Genomic DNA, 19,863 nt, shown 5'->3' on the forward strand with positions numbered 1-19,863 from the left:
TAAATCTTACGTATGAAAAAATTTTCGTTCAAGGTTTTCATATTGCAGAATAAATACTTAAGCCCTTACCAATGACAGAAAGGGTAGCAGATCTAGAACCCGAAAAAAAAAAAATTTAAGGTGAAGTTAAAAATAATAGAAGGGAGCCCATAATACCAAGGAACAGGGAATCTTTTTAAAAACCTCATAAACCTGTGCCTTATAAAAGGAATCTTAATATTTAGAAAATGTATAGCAAATTTATAACCCAAAAAAAATTAATGTAAACTTGATGTGTGCTTAAAAAAAATCAGGAAGTTTACTGCACTGTGTAGAAAGGAAACACGACCAAATTACTTCGATTACTTTATTAGAAGGTTGTAGTAGTACTCGTAAAAGCCAAAACCCCTCTCCCCTGAAGGGGAGAATAGAAAAAAACCAACAGTAAATTTTCCGCTTTTTCAGCCGCAGCCGCCCTCCCTGCAGGGGTCGAACCTGCGACCTTGGCGTTACTAGTATCACTACCTGACCAACTGGGCTGAGCAGAGGGTAGCTGTAGGCTGGTTATAGTAAAAAATTTAAAAAACCTTATTAATTTTTATAACTGTCATCTAAAATATATAGCTAAGTTATGAGTGAATTAGTCAAAGGAGTATGGCGTTAACTTTGTCGACTCTACTTATTGTTTTTCTTTTATTTATTAATTCCGTTGCCATACTGAATGAAGATCGTCTTTTGAAAAGATGTTTATAAGTTTATTTTAGTATTTATTTTTTTTTATTTTAACTTTTTTTTTTATATTTGCATATAATTTTTAGATGGCTGGGCTTTCGAACATAACCAAGCCATTACTTTTGGGGATGAAAATCAATTTAAAAAGAAAGTTATAAACTTGATATATGCCATTCAAAAGCTTACTAGAAGTTCTCATTTATTTTAAATTGTTTTTTGTATTTTCTTTCACCTACTTATGGCATTTAATCGTTTTATCCTTATACAACTAGTGCCGTTAATAGTTTTAAATTCGGTGGTGATTTTGTTAAAACTGATTTTAGGCTAACTGTTGAGCAGGTATCAAATCAAATTTGCCTAATTAAGATCGTAATATTCTACTTTAAATTTATTTAGAAATCCGTGAAAAATATACCATAAATTTCAGTAACATTATCTAAAATTTTTATTTTTGCTAATTTCTAATAAAAAAATGTATATTTCATAAGTTACACTTTTTTAATGTACTTTTCAAGAAGCAGAAATTAGATTTTAAGTTTTAATAGATTTGTGCAGATCCTCAAAAATAATTTGCTCGGTATAAGTTATTAAAAAGTTTGTGATTTTTTATATGGCCAGCTTTCTTTTAAAAATTCAATTTGCAAGTGCATCTTATAATGTAAAATTTGCAAGACATTTTTATAAATATTCGGCTATTTAACAAAATATAGTTAATGCTTTTGTTTTCGTTGTATAATTTTTCTAGGCTTCCAACTAATTTAGTTCATGCATACTAAAATTTTTTTGCAAATTTCAAATTATCTTGTTAAACTTTAGTGTTTAAAGAAAAGTTAAAAAGACCCTTGTAGTAGGATTAAAAAAAGTTTAAGAGGTTTGATATTTAGCTCTTAAGTGTAAGAGTTATAACGGTGAAGAAACGTTCGTAGTGCTAATCTTACGAGAAGCCTGTTACTATTTTTAATAAGGTAAATGAAGATCAAGAGCCTATACACCAATATAACAGTGCATCTAGCAGGAAAAGATTCTTTCAGCGCCAAAAACAAAACCGTAGGAAATGGAGTACTAGCTTCTTGCGTCATATACATATTTTTTAAAGGTTATCTGCCAATTTTAGCAAAGGAAAACAACTCTTGAACCTCCTTTTAGCACTATAAAACTCTTGTACAGGAAAAGAAGTACTACATTTTTTGCGCCTTAAGTATATTTTTAAAAAGATTTTATGCCTTTTTTTAGTAAGGAAAGGCTCATTTCAGTACTAAAAAACAATGTAAGAGAAAGGAATACTAGTCTTATTCTTGCGCCATAAATATTTTAAAAATTATTTTTAAGGCAGCAGGGAAAGAGAGTGCGCTGAGCGCCATTCTTTTGTCATTGCGACATCCCCCTTTTCAGAGACATGGCGTTCCTATTTAAACACAATTAATAAAATATAGAAAAAAAAAAGAGATGTATGATAGAGTGGTTTTACCAAGTATGTGCATTGCATAACTCTCTATGATGTATTTGCTGAGGTGCCAAATTTTCTGAATTCAAAATTTAAACAAACGCATATAATCCTTCCTTTTTTAAACCTCGTTAGGATCTCTATTTGTACTATTGATACGTAGACCATTTTAAGTACTGTGGTTAGTATATAAATAGGTTTTAGGCGTAGAAGTATATTTTACAAAAAATTAATGGTTTACAACTATTTCTTCAAAGCTTAGTAGGGTTATTAGCCTAAAATATTATAGGCCTTTATTTTTATTTGCTCATTGCAGTCCACTGTATTTGGCCGACTAATCTGTTCATTTTTAATTCCGGTAAGGATTAGATGTTTGAACTTTTTATAACCCTCTAATATAGCGCTTGCTCATCAGACAGATATTGCGCAACTAATACTCTTTAACTTAAAGTACAATTAATTAAAAAAAACCGATCCTTTAAATTTAAAGATCATAAGCATTTTTTATTTAGTGCTTTGGTTGAGATTCCTTTTTTATTTGTTATAAAGCACCCTAATTGACTACTTTTATATTGTAATAGACGAAAGAGCTAGGTACTAAATTAATTTTTGTTTTTTTAAGTATATTCTAAACGGTAGGATAGACTAAGAAGCTAGATGTTAGGCTTCAGTCATTCGTATAAAACTTCAATCTGTTAAAACTGCAAGAAAACTTTAACGTAACTTTATGTGTGAAATAGTTTTACTACAGTTATTAGCTTTTTTTGTAAAGAGGTTGATCTGGTCAATTAGATTTGAGCTTTTTAGTTTAGTACGGGGGATATAATATTTTTTTTTTAAATTGAGACGAAGTTGTAAAGTCCTTTATAGTAAACTAAATGCCTTTAAAACTTAACAGCACTACGCCGTAGAAACCAGAAGCATTTTAAAGTTTTCAATGAAGAAATAAAAGGAAACGCAGCTAAAAAATTTTGAAAAACTGTTTGAAGATGTACATAGCAATAAACCGTAATACACTTAATTTTTTTTAACTTTAAATTACATATTCGGGTGTTATAGTTACTAAATTTATAATAGGTTTTTTTGTAAGATTTTTACTTTTAAAAAAAAATTCAAATATTTTTGAAAGGATCCCGACGCCTCTTTCCCGCTAAATATTAAAATAGTAGGTGGCACCTACATTAAGAAGTTGAAAGGAGGTTATATAGTAAATACGTGCTATTTATTGTTTTTAGTCAAAAAATACATGAAGCAAATAAACAACTTTTACTTAAGGCAAGGATATTTTATTATAATAAGAACAATATTATAATATTTTTTAACCTTTTTAATAACATCAATTTCCTTAAAATTGTAATTGTTTCTCAAAAAAAGAAACTCTTTAATATGAACAACTTAAAATAAAGTTTTTTAAAACGATGGGTATATAATGAAAAAACGACTTAGCCTGGGATTTAAAGACAGTTCAACTAATTAATTTAGTTAATAAAAATATAATGCTGAATTAACTTTACCAATTTACTTTAAGGAAAAAATGGCATATTAACCTTAATTTTTTAACATTAGTAAAGATAAACGTTTACAAATATTCCTAAAGTAAAAATTATCAATGGGAACCAAAATTCAATTAATTATATAACCTTATTGGTCTTAAATTATCTTAATATTAAGAAAGTAGTTATTTTACTGTAAAGATGCAAACCTTATTAATTATAAATTATCTTAAATATTAAGGAAAAAATTAATAATTTACTGTAATGACGCAATAAATTTAACCTTATATATTTATTAATATAATCTGCGGTTAACTTGAACGCTGGCATTTTTTGACATTAACAAAAAACGCTTAGGGAATTAATCATAGTAACAAATTTTTTACTTGAAATATAATTCTTTACCAATAAACTTTGACGAATAGGTAAATATATTCAGGGATCTTAGTCGTTTAAAAATTGCTAGTAAAAGTTTATTTTAGAAGATTAGTAATGCCTGATTTTAAACTATAAATATTAGAGATTGGAGGCCTTTACAGATGCCTACGCAACACGTTATAACCAAATTAATACATTTCAAATATTTTATTTTGTTGTTAGCAACTTAGATTTCGTTAAATAAAAAGTTTTTACTAAAAACTGGCTGTTCTCATCCTTACCTTTCAACGGGCAGAATTCTAAAAGTGTTCAGGATATAAATCTGGGCTTCCTCAATTTATTTTATTAAGCCATGGCAAAAATAATTATCCTTCGGGATCTAGCATCGTTGTTAGTCTAAAAGCTAAACAATTTATTTTCCTTGTTACATTACTGGCAGCTATTTAAAAATTCAAAAGTGAATAAAATGAATCTTAACATACCTCGTATCAATCTTACCCGATTTATGATGAGGTAATTCTTTTTTATTAACGTTGAACTTTTAATGTATAAAATTTAACTGTTAGTTTAAAAACAATATATCGCAAACGATATTTTTATAATACAATGACACAAGAAAATGTTGAAAAAACCTTGAACGTGTACGCCAGTTATCATCTCCAATCTATATCTTTGCAGCAGATCATAGATTTCGGTTTTCAAATTTTTAATAATCTTTTTTGAAATGCATAGAAAATCAAATTTTAAATCAGGAAAAAACTTGGATTTTGAAAAAGCTGTGAAATCAACAACCTTTCTGAAGACCGAAGTTTGCGTTCGTATAGCCCATATAGTAAAAGAGTTGGAACATCTTCCCAAGATTTTGCTTCGCATGAATTCTGTACAACTTGTAAGAAAATGGTAAGAAATTATTAATATATTTCTATATTACTAACATCAATAATGTCTTACACAGTTTGGAATCGAAAATAAAAATTTTTGTTGTATTAATATTACTTATAGCATAGCTTTAACTCATATAATTATAGAATAATTGGTGCTTATACATCCTTATTTCGTCTATTGTAACAAGTTCTAATACTTAATCGCTTTTCACCTCATATGAAAATGAATATTACCTGGCTGTATGTATTGCACAGTTTTGATATCTATAACAGTTTTTCAATTAAATAAATTAGGTATCTCGTTTCTTTTACTGACTTGATCAAATTTCCTACTTTAAATACTTCTCAGGTAAAATGTCTTAACTATTATAATTTACTAATTACTTCATTAAAAGTGACCACAAACTGTAAACATGTATTATTTCTTGTTAACCCCACGTTTTGTAATAAAGTTTGTTTTTTCATGAAGCAATTTCTGTAATCGCTAATCATATATAAACAAACCTATTTACTTCATAAGATAGAACTACCTCGGTATTAAGTTATAACGTTTATTATTTTTAAATATGATAATATACTTTTAGTTTAACTTTAAAAAATTACGACTTTGCATGCGGTGCCTAAAATAACAAATGCATATAACTATTAGTAAAAACCAAAGATTTATTTTTTTACATAAATTTTTATTTGACCCGCTTTTAGAAGTAAAAATATATTCTCTTTCTAAAAGGTAAATTATTTATCCTACCAGGGTGCGTTAAGATCCCCGTAGTTTGGCTGCGTTTTATTAAAGTAGTAAATAATGTCTTTTTAAGTTTTCACACTTTATTAATTGAAAGTTTTGGTTGTTTTACAAATAGCCAAAAAAAGAAATTAGTTGCTCTAATAACCAGAAATTTATAAAATATTTATTATAAAAGTTCTTAGGAAATAGATTTTCTAATTAAAAAATAAGCAGTCATCTCGTGCCGATGCAATGTTTTTGAGGTATAAGTTTCTTCTGGATTGCGTCCATACCTATTTAAAAAATTGTTAAATATGATGGAGAACGGAACACTAAATTGTAATAATGTTGTAAAATCCTTTTATATACAAAAAAGTTTTAAAAAGTAATAAAGATCGTCCTTTCTGGCAAGAGCTTTGTAAAGTTTATATTTTCAAAGAAGTTCGGTGCTCTTTCAGTAAAAAAGTTTTAAAGGATATGCCAAATGCGAAAAAGGTTAAGCAAGCCGTTTTCAATGTGTTAATTCCAGCTCCCTTTTCGCGTAGTCTTAGAGTTAACTGTAGCTCTTATTTACAAGAAATGTTATATAAGAGAAAGAAAAATTGGTTTATAGTAGTGATTTTCACTCGCAATAAGGTAAACAGCTTTAGGCAAGCGGAGTACACATAAAACTAACTAAAAGCGACGGCTCACAAAGTATAAATAACCCTATTACGCTCTTGTAAGGTTAACCAGATATTTTAATTGGCACATGCCTTATAATACGTATAACCAACTTAAACAGGAGAGAACATAGGTAGTGACAAAACTTAAATGACGTAAATGGGGAAAAAAAACTTTAGTAAGTTCGTTTTTGTGAAAAGGAGTCCAAGTACACAGGCAAACTTAAAAGAAAAGGGCCACTAGTTTAAAAGCATCCAACACAGTCCAAAACTACTTTCCTAGGTTAGTTAATTTCGTTAGAAATATTAAAAGTCATTTGTTTATATATATATATATATATAAATTTCTTTAATTCTTATTATTTATTCGGTAATGAAATATTGTTTGAAGTTTTTTACTGAATTAATATTAATATTTTTTTTATAGTCTTAAATTTTGGTTAGAAAAAAATGTTAGTAATTTTTTTATATTATATTTACTAAACTTTTTTGACTTACCATTGTAATATTATGTTGGTAATATGTTGGTAGAAACTTAAAACTTTAAGAACTACATTTCTTTCTAAATGTAACTCTTTAATCTATTACAAAAATACCATTTATTTGTAATTTAAATTGTATAATTGCTCTTAGTAAAACTCTGTATATATTACATATTAACAGTTAAACTATAATTATCACTTTTTTAGAGCAAAGAAGAGATAACAACTTACATGAACGACTTCTGTAAACTTTTTGAAAAACTGGTCGATCGTCATGCTCCTATGGCAGTAACAATGGCTCAAGGGATAATGGATTTGCACAAAAAAGTTTATTTTTTATATATGAACATTCTTTTTATCTTGCGTTATTATAGAATTTTTCTATTTATATAATGGGTTATATTTTATATTTTATCATTAGTTTATTAATAATTATTGTTAAAGGTTATTTACATAATACTACGAGGTAAGTAGGTATTTTTTTTTAACTTTTATAATATATTTTACTTACTACTATATTAAATCGTTTTCTCAGTGTTTAAATTTTATAAAGTTTATTGGTATCATATACTTATGATTTTGCAAATAATACAGTTTTTACTTTTTTAGTAATATTTAATAAGTAAATTTTTATTAAATGTTTTTATTATATTTACAATATAAGCTTTACAAGTTTACTATTCATAATAACCATAGCGTACCAAAGTAGCCTATCATCATAAGTATAATAATAAATTTTATAAGTTCCCCAAACTAAATAGTTTCTTATATTTTATTTCTTTATCAAATATTTATTAAACTTTTTATTTATTTAGAGTAAAACTGTTATTCTTTTTTTTAATATTTAACTATTTTTATATTTAGCTATATCAAATGTTAAAAAAGTCCCAATAAAACTTGTTAATAGTATCCAGAGAAATCCTTGGAGTTGCCAATTTTATATTTTTTGGACCGATTTTACACATCTAGGATCAGTATACGCTTTCTTGTTAGGCACCACATAGAAGTATACAAGTCGTTTTCAGAGAAAAGGTAACAACAAAAACTTTTAGTATTACAAGTAATGATATTCATAGGTGTTGAATAATAATATGTCCATAGTTAATTAAAATTCTTGAAAACGAAAAATTTGAATTACTATTATTAATAAGTATTTTTATATAATAATAAAAAGTTCATTGTTAAATAAAATCCTATATAACGTTAAATATGTAAAAATACCATTATTATTCATAATTATAATAAAATAAAAATCTTTTCAGTTAATATTATAAGCAATAAGTTCATAAGAAAACTTAAAAATTTTTTGTTGAGGCATAATAATAATTGTAAAAAAGTTTAAATAAGGCGGCGAATTTCTATGACTTTGGGAAGGCCATGGTGGTCGCTTTTGAAGAGTCTCTCTTTATACCACCTTATCTCTTTCTAAAAAAAAAATGAGTTTATCTTGAAAACAATTCTAATAAAAGCAAACTTATTTTTACTTGGGATTGCTGAATATTGCAGTATTGAATAAGTGAGTAGAAATTTGATCTAAATTTTATTAGTTTTGAGGATTAAAGAAATTGATTAACAGGATACTTAGAGACCGGGCCAATTCTTTATTTCTCTGTAATTTTCATGATTTTGATAATTTTTAAGTAATAAATTTTCAGCATAGTAAGGCCGTGTAGAGGAATGGAATTATGTGTATAGCTTTTTAGGTAACGATAGATTTTTGTATATAAATTTATAACTTACTATTAATATATAATTTATAAATTAAAAGTTGTTTTAAAATCGGTTACTTAATTACAAAAAGAGTAAGCATTTTAAAAATTTTACTATAAGAGAAAAAGAGCAAAATAAATTTACAAATTATTTTTTGGAGCATTACTACTTATTTAAAAAAATACTATTACTGCCACCACTTTACTATAATCTAATTAGATTTGAAATCTAATTCTACTTGTTAGCTAAGTATACAATTCAGGCTTTAGTGAATAATAAATTTCTTAAATGCCTTTTTTTTTAAAAATAATATTGATCCTTTTGCCTCTCAACTTATTGGTCCTCAATTATTTGACAAACTGACCTACTTTGTAAATACCGACTCTTTATAACTGGCTCACTAACTTAACGTAAAAATTATTGTATAGAAGTTATTTTTATTCTATTATTATTTTTTTTAATTAAATATATGTATAATCACCTTAAAAATGTAAAAGGGTCACCATAAATTATTAACTTATAAGTATAATTAAACCAGTTTTTATTATAAACTTCCTATATTACTAAGAAAACAACTTTAACTAAAAAGCTTATTCACTGTGGAGCAATATATGTATATATTATGTGTATAGTAACCGTTTATTTTTATTTTTTAAACTGCTTTACTCAATATTAGAGTTATTGATATAACAAATTAAGGTATCAAAAAATGAATTAACAGATTATTTATAAAAATGATAAACTCTTTAAACGATAAGCTTTTTATTTTTTAATTTATTTTTATAAGAAAAGATCCCAAAAGAAGAGCCACTTTAGTGGGGCTGGTGGATACCGACTGTATTGTTAAAGAAATACTTGAAGACGCTTATCGTGACGCTTCCGTACTGTTTTTTTACAATGAAATTATAAAAAAGTTTTTCATGTGCAAGTTTTATGAGTAAAAAGTTTTACTTTAGCACTAAAAGTTCTTAAATTTTTAAAATTTACAAAGAATTTTAAATTTTATTGCACTTTATTGTCTATAATAAGAAAAGTTTATAAGTAAAAAAGTTTACTATAAATCCATAAATCTATAAAGTTTATGTAAATTGTAAGTAAATTTAAAATTCCCTAGCTATTTATTTATAATTATTGTCCAAATTGCAAAAGTTTGTTTGTGTATGCCAATATAAACAAATTAAATTTTCTAACTTGTAAATTTTTATACAAGTCAGTTGAATTTAATAAAAAAATATGTAATATATAAGAAAAGATATATAATACTTTATACGTAAGCTTTTGGTCCCGAAGAATTAATGAGATTTTTACTTCAAAATTTAAAATTTACTTAAAAACAGTTTCTTAGCCAGCAACACTACACGCAGTCCCCTGAATTAAAGATTGTCTGCCCTCAGGATATCAGGAACTTTACTTATATTCCTTTACATCTTTACTACATTTTCTTCGAACTACTAAAGGTTTAAACTTGAATTTACATATAAAACTTAATTAGTTTATATGATAATCTTGGTTATTAATTTAATTATTTTATAATTAATTATATTAATATTGGTTTCTTTTCAATTATCTTCGCTCTAAGTACGTCTAAAACGTTAGAATATTATTAACCGGACTTAATTTAATTTATTTTAAAAGGAATTTATGGAAAATTATAATATATATATTTACGGCTTTAAAAAATATACAAAGAAAAATAGAATTATTATTAAAAGACGAAAAAAAACTAATTATAACATAGTAAAATAGAAAGCTAATTCGGAAAGTTATTATTTAAGTTTAGCTCGACTAACTAATCTATTGACTCTCCTGCCGGACATTAATAACGACTAACGGTAAACTTTTCGTTTCTTAATTTTCTAACAGTGCGATAATAATAGTTAACGAGAAGCTGGTAGATGAAGTATAAACTCTGATACAACTAATAAAAAACTTTAAGAATTAACTGAATTTACAAAATAAATATGAAGTTGCAACGGTGACACTGGCGAGATTCGCTGTAGAAAATTAAACTTAAACTAAAACAAGAGAATATATAAAATTAGACTAAACTAAAGTTAAAGAGTTGTCGGTGAAGGACTCTAACTAACCTTAAACATTAACTGAAATAAGCAATGATTATAAAACCAGTTAGACTAACTACTAACAAAATTTTAACCTTTGTGGCGAGCAACGAAGGTTTAAGCGATTCGTAAGGTTTAGATTTATAGGAAAAAATAAATAATTTCAAATTATTTATAAATTATGAATTATAAAATAAAATATAAAATTTTTATATATTAATAATAAATAATAAGTAAAATAGAAATTTTTTTTTAATTTAACAAACTTCTCATTCCATATAAAATTTAACAGTAAACCACAAACTCCCCAAATACTGCACACCCCCCTTTCTGCAACAATAGCAAAGCGGGGATGTACTGTACTTTAACATATGATACTTCTTATTGAAGTAAAAGCTGACAGTGAAGAGTTTAATGGCTATAATTTGAGTCGAAATTCGCTTTATTTAAATAAAGATATAACTTTATTAAAGTGTCGTAAGCAAAAATTAATTTTTTACGAAGTGTTCAAAAATACTGAAACTCTATATAGATTTAGAAAGAATTTTTGTGTTTTATATTATTAGTATTATTTTGTAGGGGAACAATGAAAGAGACTTGTAATTTAAATAAATAAAGGCTGAAAAAAAGATATTTCACATAATAAAGAGCAAAGGCGTTGATCTAACAATGCTTTTTCAGGGTTGTGTAGTATATGACCAAAGCAAACCTTGAAGTAAAAATTATAGTCTCTTTTAACAATGTTTTTATTCATCGTTAAAAAATAATTTTGTAGCAACTAAATTTAATATAGGAGGACTACTATTCCAATACTTCTTGTGCAAAGCGAATCGTTGAAGATTTATTACTTGTTAAAATTCTTTTAACGAAAAACTTTTTAAAAATGAATTTACTGTCATTAAGATCTTGTAGTTTTTAAGTTGAAACAGATGGACAGCTAAATTCACCCGTGCTATAATAAAATCATTTTAAAAGTGAATAACTTCTGAGGGGATACAAAAGTTACGAAAATATATTTTTTGATCTCAAAGAACTCAAGAAAAATGTTACCGTTTTTAGCAGCTTTTATTTGATTTTTTTAAGGTTGCAGAGATATTATTTCTCATTACTTTTAAAATATTTAAAAACTTGTAATATTAACTTAAGTGGTGCAACTGATTTTTATACGCAGCATTCTTTTAATCTTTTTAAGATTAATTTAAAACTGCTTTAAGCTATAGATAAATTCAAAGAGATATATATTTTTAGCGGGTTGTTATATTTATATTTTTTATTAAGAAAATATGTTTTTATTAAGGGAGTGACCTCTCTTTAATTATTGTTTGTGACCTAATAGAACTCTTTAAGAGCCGTAATTGAATTTCACAAGGATAAAAACGAACTTCCTTGCATCCAAGCTATAATAGTGAAAGGCGCCGAGGACTTATCGATAAAAATATCCGACCAGGGAGGAGGAATTCCTCGTTCAGATTGGCTTTCTGTTAATTCTTATATGTTCTCCACGGCAAATGTAAAGCGCTTATTATTATTATTATCGTAAATATTCGTTATCGCTTTTGTAATTATTATTACTTTTTATTTATTTATAGAAGATTCCAGAATTATCCATATCTCCCACCTTCGATATAAATAACGCACCTCTCGCTGGTTATGGGTTCGGACTTCCTCTTAGTCGTTTGGTAATTCATTATTTTAATATATCTTTAATTTAACTATATTTACATAAAAATTTCTTTATCCCTTCATGTAGAGGTAAGGAAAGTTCAGCTTTTTAATTGTATTTATAATAGTGTCAATCATTTTTATTTTACGTTTTAATATAAAAGTAAAAAATTTTATATTTATGATATTATAATAGCCTCTCGGTATCTAGTAAACATTTTTTTTTTACTTTTATGTTTTTACTATTTAAATAAAAATATATTTATATATCTAAAAGTTTTTAATATAATTTTTATTTTTTTCTTTGCTTTATATAATTAATTATTTAAAAACTTTATGAAAATAAAGACGTGGATTATTAAAAAATATTCTAAAAAGCACGTTTAAGTAAATACCTAAAATTCAAACTATTAATTATGAAAAAGTGACTTTTACATATAAAAATGATATGAAGAGTGGAAACCTTAAAATAGTTTCCTAATTGGCTTATGGCTTTTAAAGTTATCCATTGTTTGGTTAAAAATTAATTTATTTTTCTAAAAAATTACTAAAAATTTTCTTGTTAAAAATCATGTAAAAAAAAGTTTTATTACTGTTTTACGTTATTAAAAGTTTTAAAATTTTCAAATTTCAAATTTTTTTTCCTCATTTTTCCAGTATAATAATAATAATTATTATTAAGTACGCAAAGTACCTCGGAGGTGACCTGCAAATTATTTCTCTAGAAAATTATGGCACTGATGCTTACATTCACTTAAAAGTTTATAAATTTATTATATTAATTTTTTTATTCTTATAAAATTTTACTTTTATATTTTTATTTATAATATTAACAATGTGAAGTTTAAACAATAAATATATAAAAAAAACTGCTTTTTAAGTTTTTTTCGTGAAAACATTAGTGATATAAACACCAATAGAATAATAGTAATAAATATTAAGGAGGTATAATTATAAAAATATATATTAATAGCCAATAAAAAGTTTATAACCATAAAAACATATTTTCAATAATTTTAATGCAACTTAAAAAATTTAATGGCGAATAACAGCCGACTAATGTTTTTTATAATATTTGGTGTAATTCGAAGTTAGTTTAATATTAATAATTAATAGCCTTCCTTTTACAAAGTTTGTGCTAAAAAATTAACACAACTAAAAGTTTATAATATAAATGTATACCTTTGATTGTAGTGAATATTGATAAAAATTTAGCATTTAAATTAAAAAATAATTAATAAAAGTCTATAATTATATTGTTAATAAATTTTAGCTCGAATAGTTAACCGAATAAAAAATAGTCATTAAATTTGTGCATATTAATTTTTTGTGCAAATCAATTAATAAAATGAGCGTTAATAGAAAAATAATTAAGAAAATTATAGTGCATAAAAATTCAAATATAAACTTATATTGAAATAATTCATTTATAACTGTTTTAATGATTTTAATATGAATCATTTAGAAAATATAGAATGTTAATGGGAAAAAATTATAACGAGTGAGAATGTTTTAAAAATTATTTAACCATTAAAAAAAGTTATTTTTATTAGTTGGAATATCATTATTATTTAGTAATTATTATTATTAGGCAACTGCTAAGGACTCAAGCGAAGTACTTCCGGCCTTTAGCCCAGCCGCCATAAAGAACTACAGCTCTATTATCCCTTTAAAGTGGAAAATATTAAAATAATAATAAATGGCCGATAAAATTTTTTTCCCTTTCTATCCAAACGACTTCTCATTAGCTATGCGAATATAAAAAATATTAGAAAATTTTTTGTAAAATATGCGTTATGTTAGCTTATATATTATTACAAGTAATATTATACTTATCCTTTTATTTATTACTTTCGTTAAAAAAAAAAAGTGGCTCCTTTCAAGCTTTTTACATCATATTATGAATTATAAAAAAATCACTATGAAAAAGTTCTTGAAGAATAATAGCGTAATAAAAGTTGATTGTTTTGTAAAAGCTTCTATTCATTTATTATATTTTCTAATCCTCCCAAAAGCCTTATTTATTTCGTAAATCTTCTGTTTTGGATTGGTCTCCTTTTCTATTTGAAACGTTCTATTAAGTAGAAATATTATTTATTCGTTAGTACATAAAAAAAAAAAATGAATAATAATAATAAATAGAATAAGTGGGTGCACTCTTCTTTAGTATGCTTGCAGTATTGAAGTATATAAAGAAGTTCAGGCGGGCTTTCCATATCCATAATAGACAAAATGTTTAACAAATATTCTAGTAAAAAGTAAACATTTTTAGTTACTTCTTTTTATAAGTTACTAACTTTTTTTTTACATTAAATTATTTATTTTTATTATTTTAAATATATTCAGTAATGCTCTAATAAATATCTCATTTTTTATTATTTTATTATTAATTACTTATTTCTACATTAAGTTATAATATTTTTTTTTTGTTTATTGAAATTTTTTTATTTATACGTGCAATTTTTATTTATCACTTGATTTATTTATTGACAATAATTTATACTTTATAATTTATCACCATCATATTACGTTCATTTACTTCTAAATTCATGTTTATAATGTTTTTACTTATTATTTTTTTCTTAGTCCTCTATTAATACAAATCATTTTTTTTCAGTAATAATTATTAAAATTTTATTATAATCCAAAATATTGTTTTTTTTATTAAATCATTTATTAAATTTTACATTATTTTATAATTTACTTATTTATTTCATCAAACATTAATTACTAATTATTTTATTACGTTTTCTTCATAATAGTTTTATTATTTATTTCTTTATCTTATGTAATTACTATATATATTTATTTAATAGTTATCATCATTTTATTTCATATTAAAAATTATTTATATTTTAATCATTTATTTATCACTAATTATTTAGTACTATAAATATTTATCCATTCACATTAATTTATAATATTTTTATTTTATATTTATTACTTTTATAAGATTTATTATTTTATTTTGCATTATTTTTGGATATTTTTTAATTATTTTATTTTCATTATGTTTATCATTTATTTCTTTTTAACCAATGTCTACACAAAGCTGATTGGCGCCCAAATCAGTAAGTTGGGGAATTGCTAGAATAGACTGAACATATAAATCCTTCATTTTTGATACAACCGCCTCAAGCCACGTGCTGGCGTAAAATCCTTCACTAATGATAAAAAAGTGAAAATTATATTGTAATATTTAATTCTAAAAAAAAAAACAGTGGCAAAACACGTGAAAAAACACGTGGTTCCTATCTTAGTATATAACATGCTTTATCACGCGCAAATTAAAAATACAATATTTAAACAACTTATAAAACAAGTAATGCTTTAAAAAGTATTGCCAATAAAATTTTGACAATTACATAAAATTTAAAGAAATTAAAAAGGCTTATAAATAAACTTTTTTACGAAATGTATAATATATATAGCGATATTCCTTAAATTCATTAAAAAGAATAATAGAAAAAAATACACGAAACCATCTGAAACGAATATATTATAATTATTAAATTTAATGAAAATAAGTTGCCTAATAAATAGGAAATTAAGAACTCGTTTAATACTTACACAGAACTTTTTTGATATAAATGAAAAGTCGCGTAAAATTCGATACAAATAAATTATTAAAAAATACGTAAAATTTAGGGGAATAAATAATATGTATGAATAAATTCATTAAATTTCATGAAAAAAAAAGTAACATTAATTTTAATGAAATGAATAATACATAAAATTAATATATTAGTTATAAAATTTTGTAAAGAAAAAAATAAATATTTTCAGAGTAAATCAAATAATTTAATAATTCAGTAAAATCAATGAGGTGAGTAAAAAAAAAATCAATAAATTTAGTGACACCCTATTAGTATTAAAAAATAAAATATTTAAAAAATAATAAAAATTTCATTATAAACGATAAAACTTATAAGTGGAGCTAACAAAAAAAGTTTTTTTAATATAAACAAATCTCATTAATAATATTGAAATATTTAAATAAAAATTCAATAAATGTAATGATTTTCTATTCTAATAGTTTTTATATATAAATATTATAAAGTTTGCTCTAAATATTAGCAATAAATAAGTTTTGGTAAATACACAACTTATAATAAATATTTATATTCAATGTATATAAAGAAGTATATAAGTAAAAATACAATAAAAAAAATTAGTGAGAATTTTGTAGTTTTAGTAAATAATAAATAATTATGCTAAAGAATTAAATACTTAAAATAGTAGTAAAACATGCAATTTAGAGTAAAATATTATATTCACTATATATAATGTAATGTATACTTAAAAATATTCAATAAATTAAATGACTTTATATAAATTTAGTAGTTTTTATATATACAAAAGAAAATAATTATAAATAAATTGAAATATAATTTAGTGGATAGTTGAGAAGATATACATAAAAAGTACTGAATAACTTAAAGTAGTAATAAAATAATGAAATATATATGAAGAATTCAATATATATTAACCAAATATAGTAACCGTTTTCTATAAAGAATTTTAAAGAAAAATGAATAATCATAAAATTTATGAAACTTTTATACAGTGAAATAATGAAATATTATTAAAATCATAAAAAAAGTATTAAACTTTTGCGCAACAAAAATAATAAAAGAAAAAAAAGTTTATAAAAATACTGATATATTTAAATAAATAGATAAACACTTATAATATTTAATATATATAATTTTATTAAATATTTTTTACAATAAATATAATGAGATAAAAGTATAATAAATTTATAAAATTTAATAGAAGAAATTAAAATATACATATATTATAAGTTTCAATGAAAAATAAAAATTATATAAAATATTTTATACAACAAATATTATAATGAAGACAAAATTCATTGAACTTATTGGTTACTATATTATTATAAAAAATATATATAAATAAATAGAAAAAAAAACTTTGAAAAAATTAATAAAAATATATGAAAATTGGACAAAAATCAGGAAATTTATGAATAATATTTTTTTTAAAACATAATTATATTCAGTGAAAATAATGATATATAAATTGATGACAAAAAATTTAACCCAACGCATAAGAAATACATATATAAATATTTTTCTTAACAAGTAACTAATAAAATATTAAAAAACAGATAAAATTATATAAAATATTTAATACAAAACATATGAAATATAATTTCCAACAAAAACCATTAAAATTATTGAATAACAATTTTTTTTTAACAAAAAATTATATATAGTAAAAATAATGATATATAAAATAATAACATATATATATTAAGTTTCAACCCCCAAAAAATGACAAAAATAAAAATTTTCTAATCATTAAAAATAATGAATAACACAGTTGTAAAGGATATTAAATTCAGTAAATATGATGATATAAGAAATAATAATAAATGTTATTATAAATTTAAAGAAAGTAATATTTATAATATATATAATTATATATAATTTTTAATAGAACAGATATAATAATGTACATATTAAAAAATTCATAATAATTCATGAAAAAAATTAAATTTAGTAAAATATTTAAATTAACAAATCAATTGTAATAAATGATATAAATATTAATAAAAAGGTTTTGAACAATAATTACAATGATATAGAAATAATAACAAATTTATTAAAAGTAAAGAAATAATAAATATATATAGAGTTATTAAGATATTTTATGAAAGATAATATACAAAAAAATTTCATTATAAATAACGAATAACTTATTAAGGAAATACATCAATGAAATTGCAACAAATATAATGATTATATAATCAAAAAAATTCATTATATTTTATGAACGAAATATATATAGTTGTATAAAATTTTATGCATAAAAAAATTTATTAAATATACTAATGAAATTTAGTAAATGTTATAAATATTATTAAAACATTTTTATACAACAAATATAATGATATAGAAAATTATTACAAATTTTATGAAAAGCAAAGAAAAAATTAATAATATATATAAAGTTACATAAGATATTTTTATTATATAAATTAACAAAAATCACTAAAATTAGAAATAATATATATATGAAATTAATATATAATATGCAACAAATATAATGATTATATTAATAACGAAATCATTAAAATTTTCGACAAAATGTTTTATATTTACAAATAAAATTAATTAATGATATAAATATTAATAAAATATTTTTATACAACAAATATATGGATATAGAAAATAATAACAAATTTCATTAAAAGGGGTATTAATATATATAACGTTAAATAGATACTTTTGTTAATAATCAAATTAAAAAATTCATTAAAAATGAATAATTTTAATATTAATAAAGAAAATTTTGATATAAAATTATATAATATATAAAATACAACAGAAATAATGACAGAAAAAAGCAAAAAAAAATTCATAAATCATATAAAAATTCATATTATATAATGAATACAGTAAATATATTATTAGAAAAAAAAATAACGAAATTATAAAATTATACTTACAACTTTTTATATTTATTAAAAATTATTTATTAATACAATTAATACAATGTAAAAATAATACTATCAAAATACATAAACGCATGTATATTAAAAATATATAAATGCTATAAAGCAACAATAAATTTAGTGAATTAATTAAACATTATTTGAAGCACCACCAATTTAATATATAAATAAATATTAACAAATTCACAAGCAAAAAATTATGAAAGCTGCTTAACTCGTTGGCCACTTGGTGTGTGAAAGCTGTTGACGCTTGTTCAACATTTGGGGTTACGCCTTTAGAAAGCGCCAGAAACATACAAAAACTTTCAGGCTCATTTTTTTTCAAAATTAACGGCTCCAATTGTTGGGGTAAGTCCAAAAGGCGCTGGCCAATCTAGATTGTTTATTTATGTAATGTAATGCCTATCGATTGGTATTTACTATACTCTTATTTTATTGGTTAATGCTAACTTGTTGTGTCAATTGATTGCTAATTTAATTTATTGTCATAAAATTACTTGAGAAATATAAGTTTGATGGCGGATACTAAAAGAAGCTGAGGATGCTGAAGCGTTGCTTTTCAAGGCGGACCACGCCTATTGTAAATAATAATAATACATCGAAAAAAAATATTTTAGTTTTCATTATTACTTTCGATATTTTATTTGTTTTTTATTTGCTTTTTATATTTAATAATATTATAAAAAATATATCATTTCTAGTTTTCATTATTACTTTTGACATTTTATTTATATTTGCTTTCTATATTCGAAATATTTTTTTTCATTATTTTTATTTTATTTTTTAATTTCTTTTATATATTTAATATTATCACTAAAAAAATATTTATTTAAGTTTTTATATTTATTTTTTATTTGCTTTTATTCTTAATATCAATAGCATAAATAATATATTCTCAGAATATTATATTTTTTTTTTGCTTTTTCTTTCTTATAATAATATAGCATTAATAATATTTAGTTATTATTTATAAGATTGATTATTATTTTCATTTTGATATATATATATATATTATATAATTATTATGATAATAAAATTTACTTATTATTATTTATAAGTTTTATATTTCTTGTTATCATATTTACTTGCTATTATAATTTTATTATTATAAAATATTTATCACTACTAAGATTTACTTATTATTTGATTTAATTATTATAACTATTTTTACT

General features: G+C 22.9%; 1 protein-coding gene and 1 long non-coding RNA gene across 2 annotated transcripts; one reads left to right on the forward strand and one right to left on the reverse strand.

Annotated features, from left to right (window-relative positions):
- Positions 1-4,878: 4,878 nt before the first annotated feature.
- Positions 4,879-13,903, forward strand: LOC135143529 (pyruvate dehydrogenase (acetyl-transferring) kinase isozyme 3, mitochondrial-like). The gene is made up of 10 exons (XM_064075411.1): positions 4,879-4,926; positions 5,205-5,259; positions 6,986-7,105; positions 7,686-7,810; positions 9,276-9,369; positions 9,826-9,945; positions 11,885-12,058; positions 12,138-12,227; positions 12,893-12,970; positions 13,802-13,903. The coding sequence occupies exons 1-10, from the start codon at positions 4,898-4,900 to the stop codon at positions 13,901-13,903; spliced, it is 987 nt and encodes a 328-aa protein (XP_063931481.1). The 5' UTR covers positions 4,879-4,897.
- Positions 13,904-14,230: 327 nt separating this feature from the next.
- Positions 14,231-19,266, reverse strand: LOC135143514 (uncharacterized). Its single transcript, XR_010282817.1, has 5 exons — positions 19,189-19,266; positions 18,907-19,064; positions 15,247-15,374; positions 14,368-14,458; positions 14,231-14,284 (listed from the first exon to the last, which is right to left on the reverse strand). It is a non-coding gene; the product is annotated as an uncharacterized LOC135143514 (long non-coding RNA).
- Positions 19,267-19,863: the final 597 nt, after the last annotated feature.

This window comes from Zophobas morio, unplaced genomic scaffold (genome assembly GCF_036711695.1).
Source record: "Zophobas morio isolate AGI-343-1 ecotype UQ-CSIRO unplaced genomic scaffold, CSIRO_AGI_Zmor_V1 ptg000063l, whole genome shotgun sequence".
Taxonomy (NCBI): domain Eukaryota; kingdom Metazoa; phylum Arthropoda; class Insecta; order Coleoptera; family Tenebrionidae; genus Zophobas; species Zophobas morio.

What these genes read in the sequence shown, in the direction of transcription:
- LOC135143529 (XM_064075411.1), top strand. Translation starts at nt 4,898, where the DNA reads ATGAATTCTGTACAACTTGTAAGAAAATG. An exon ending in GTACAACTTGTAAGAAAATG is followed by an intron (nt 4,927 to 5,204) that starts GTAAGAAATTAT and finishes TAAATAAATTAG; the next exon opens with GTATCTCGTTTCTTTTACTG. An exon ending in TTTTCTTCGAACTACTAAAG is followed by an intron (nt 9,946 to 11,884) that starts GTTTAAACTTGA and finishes GTGACCTAATAG; the next exon opens with AACTCTTTAAGAGCCGTAAT.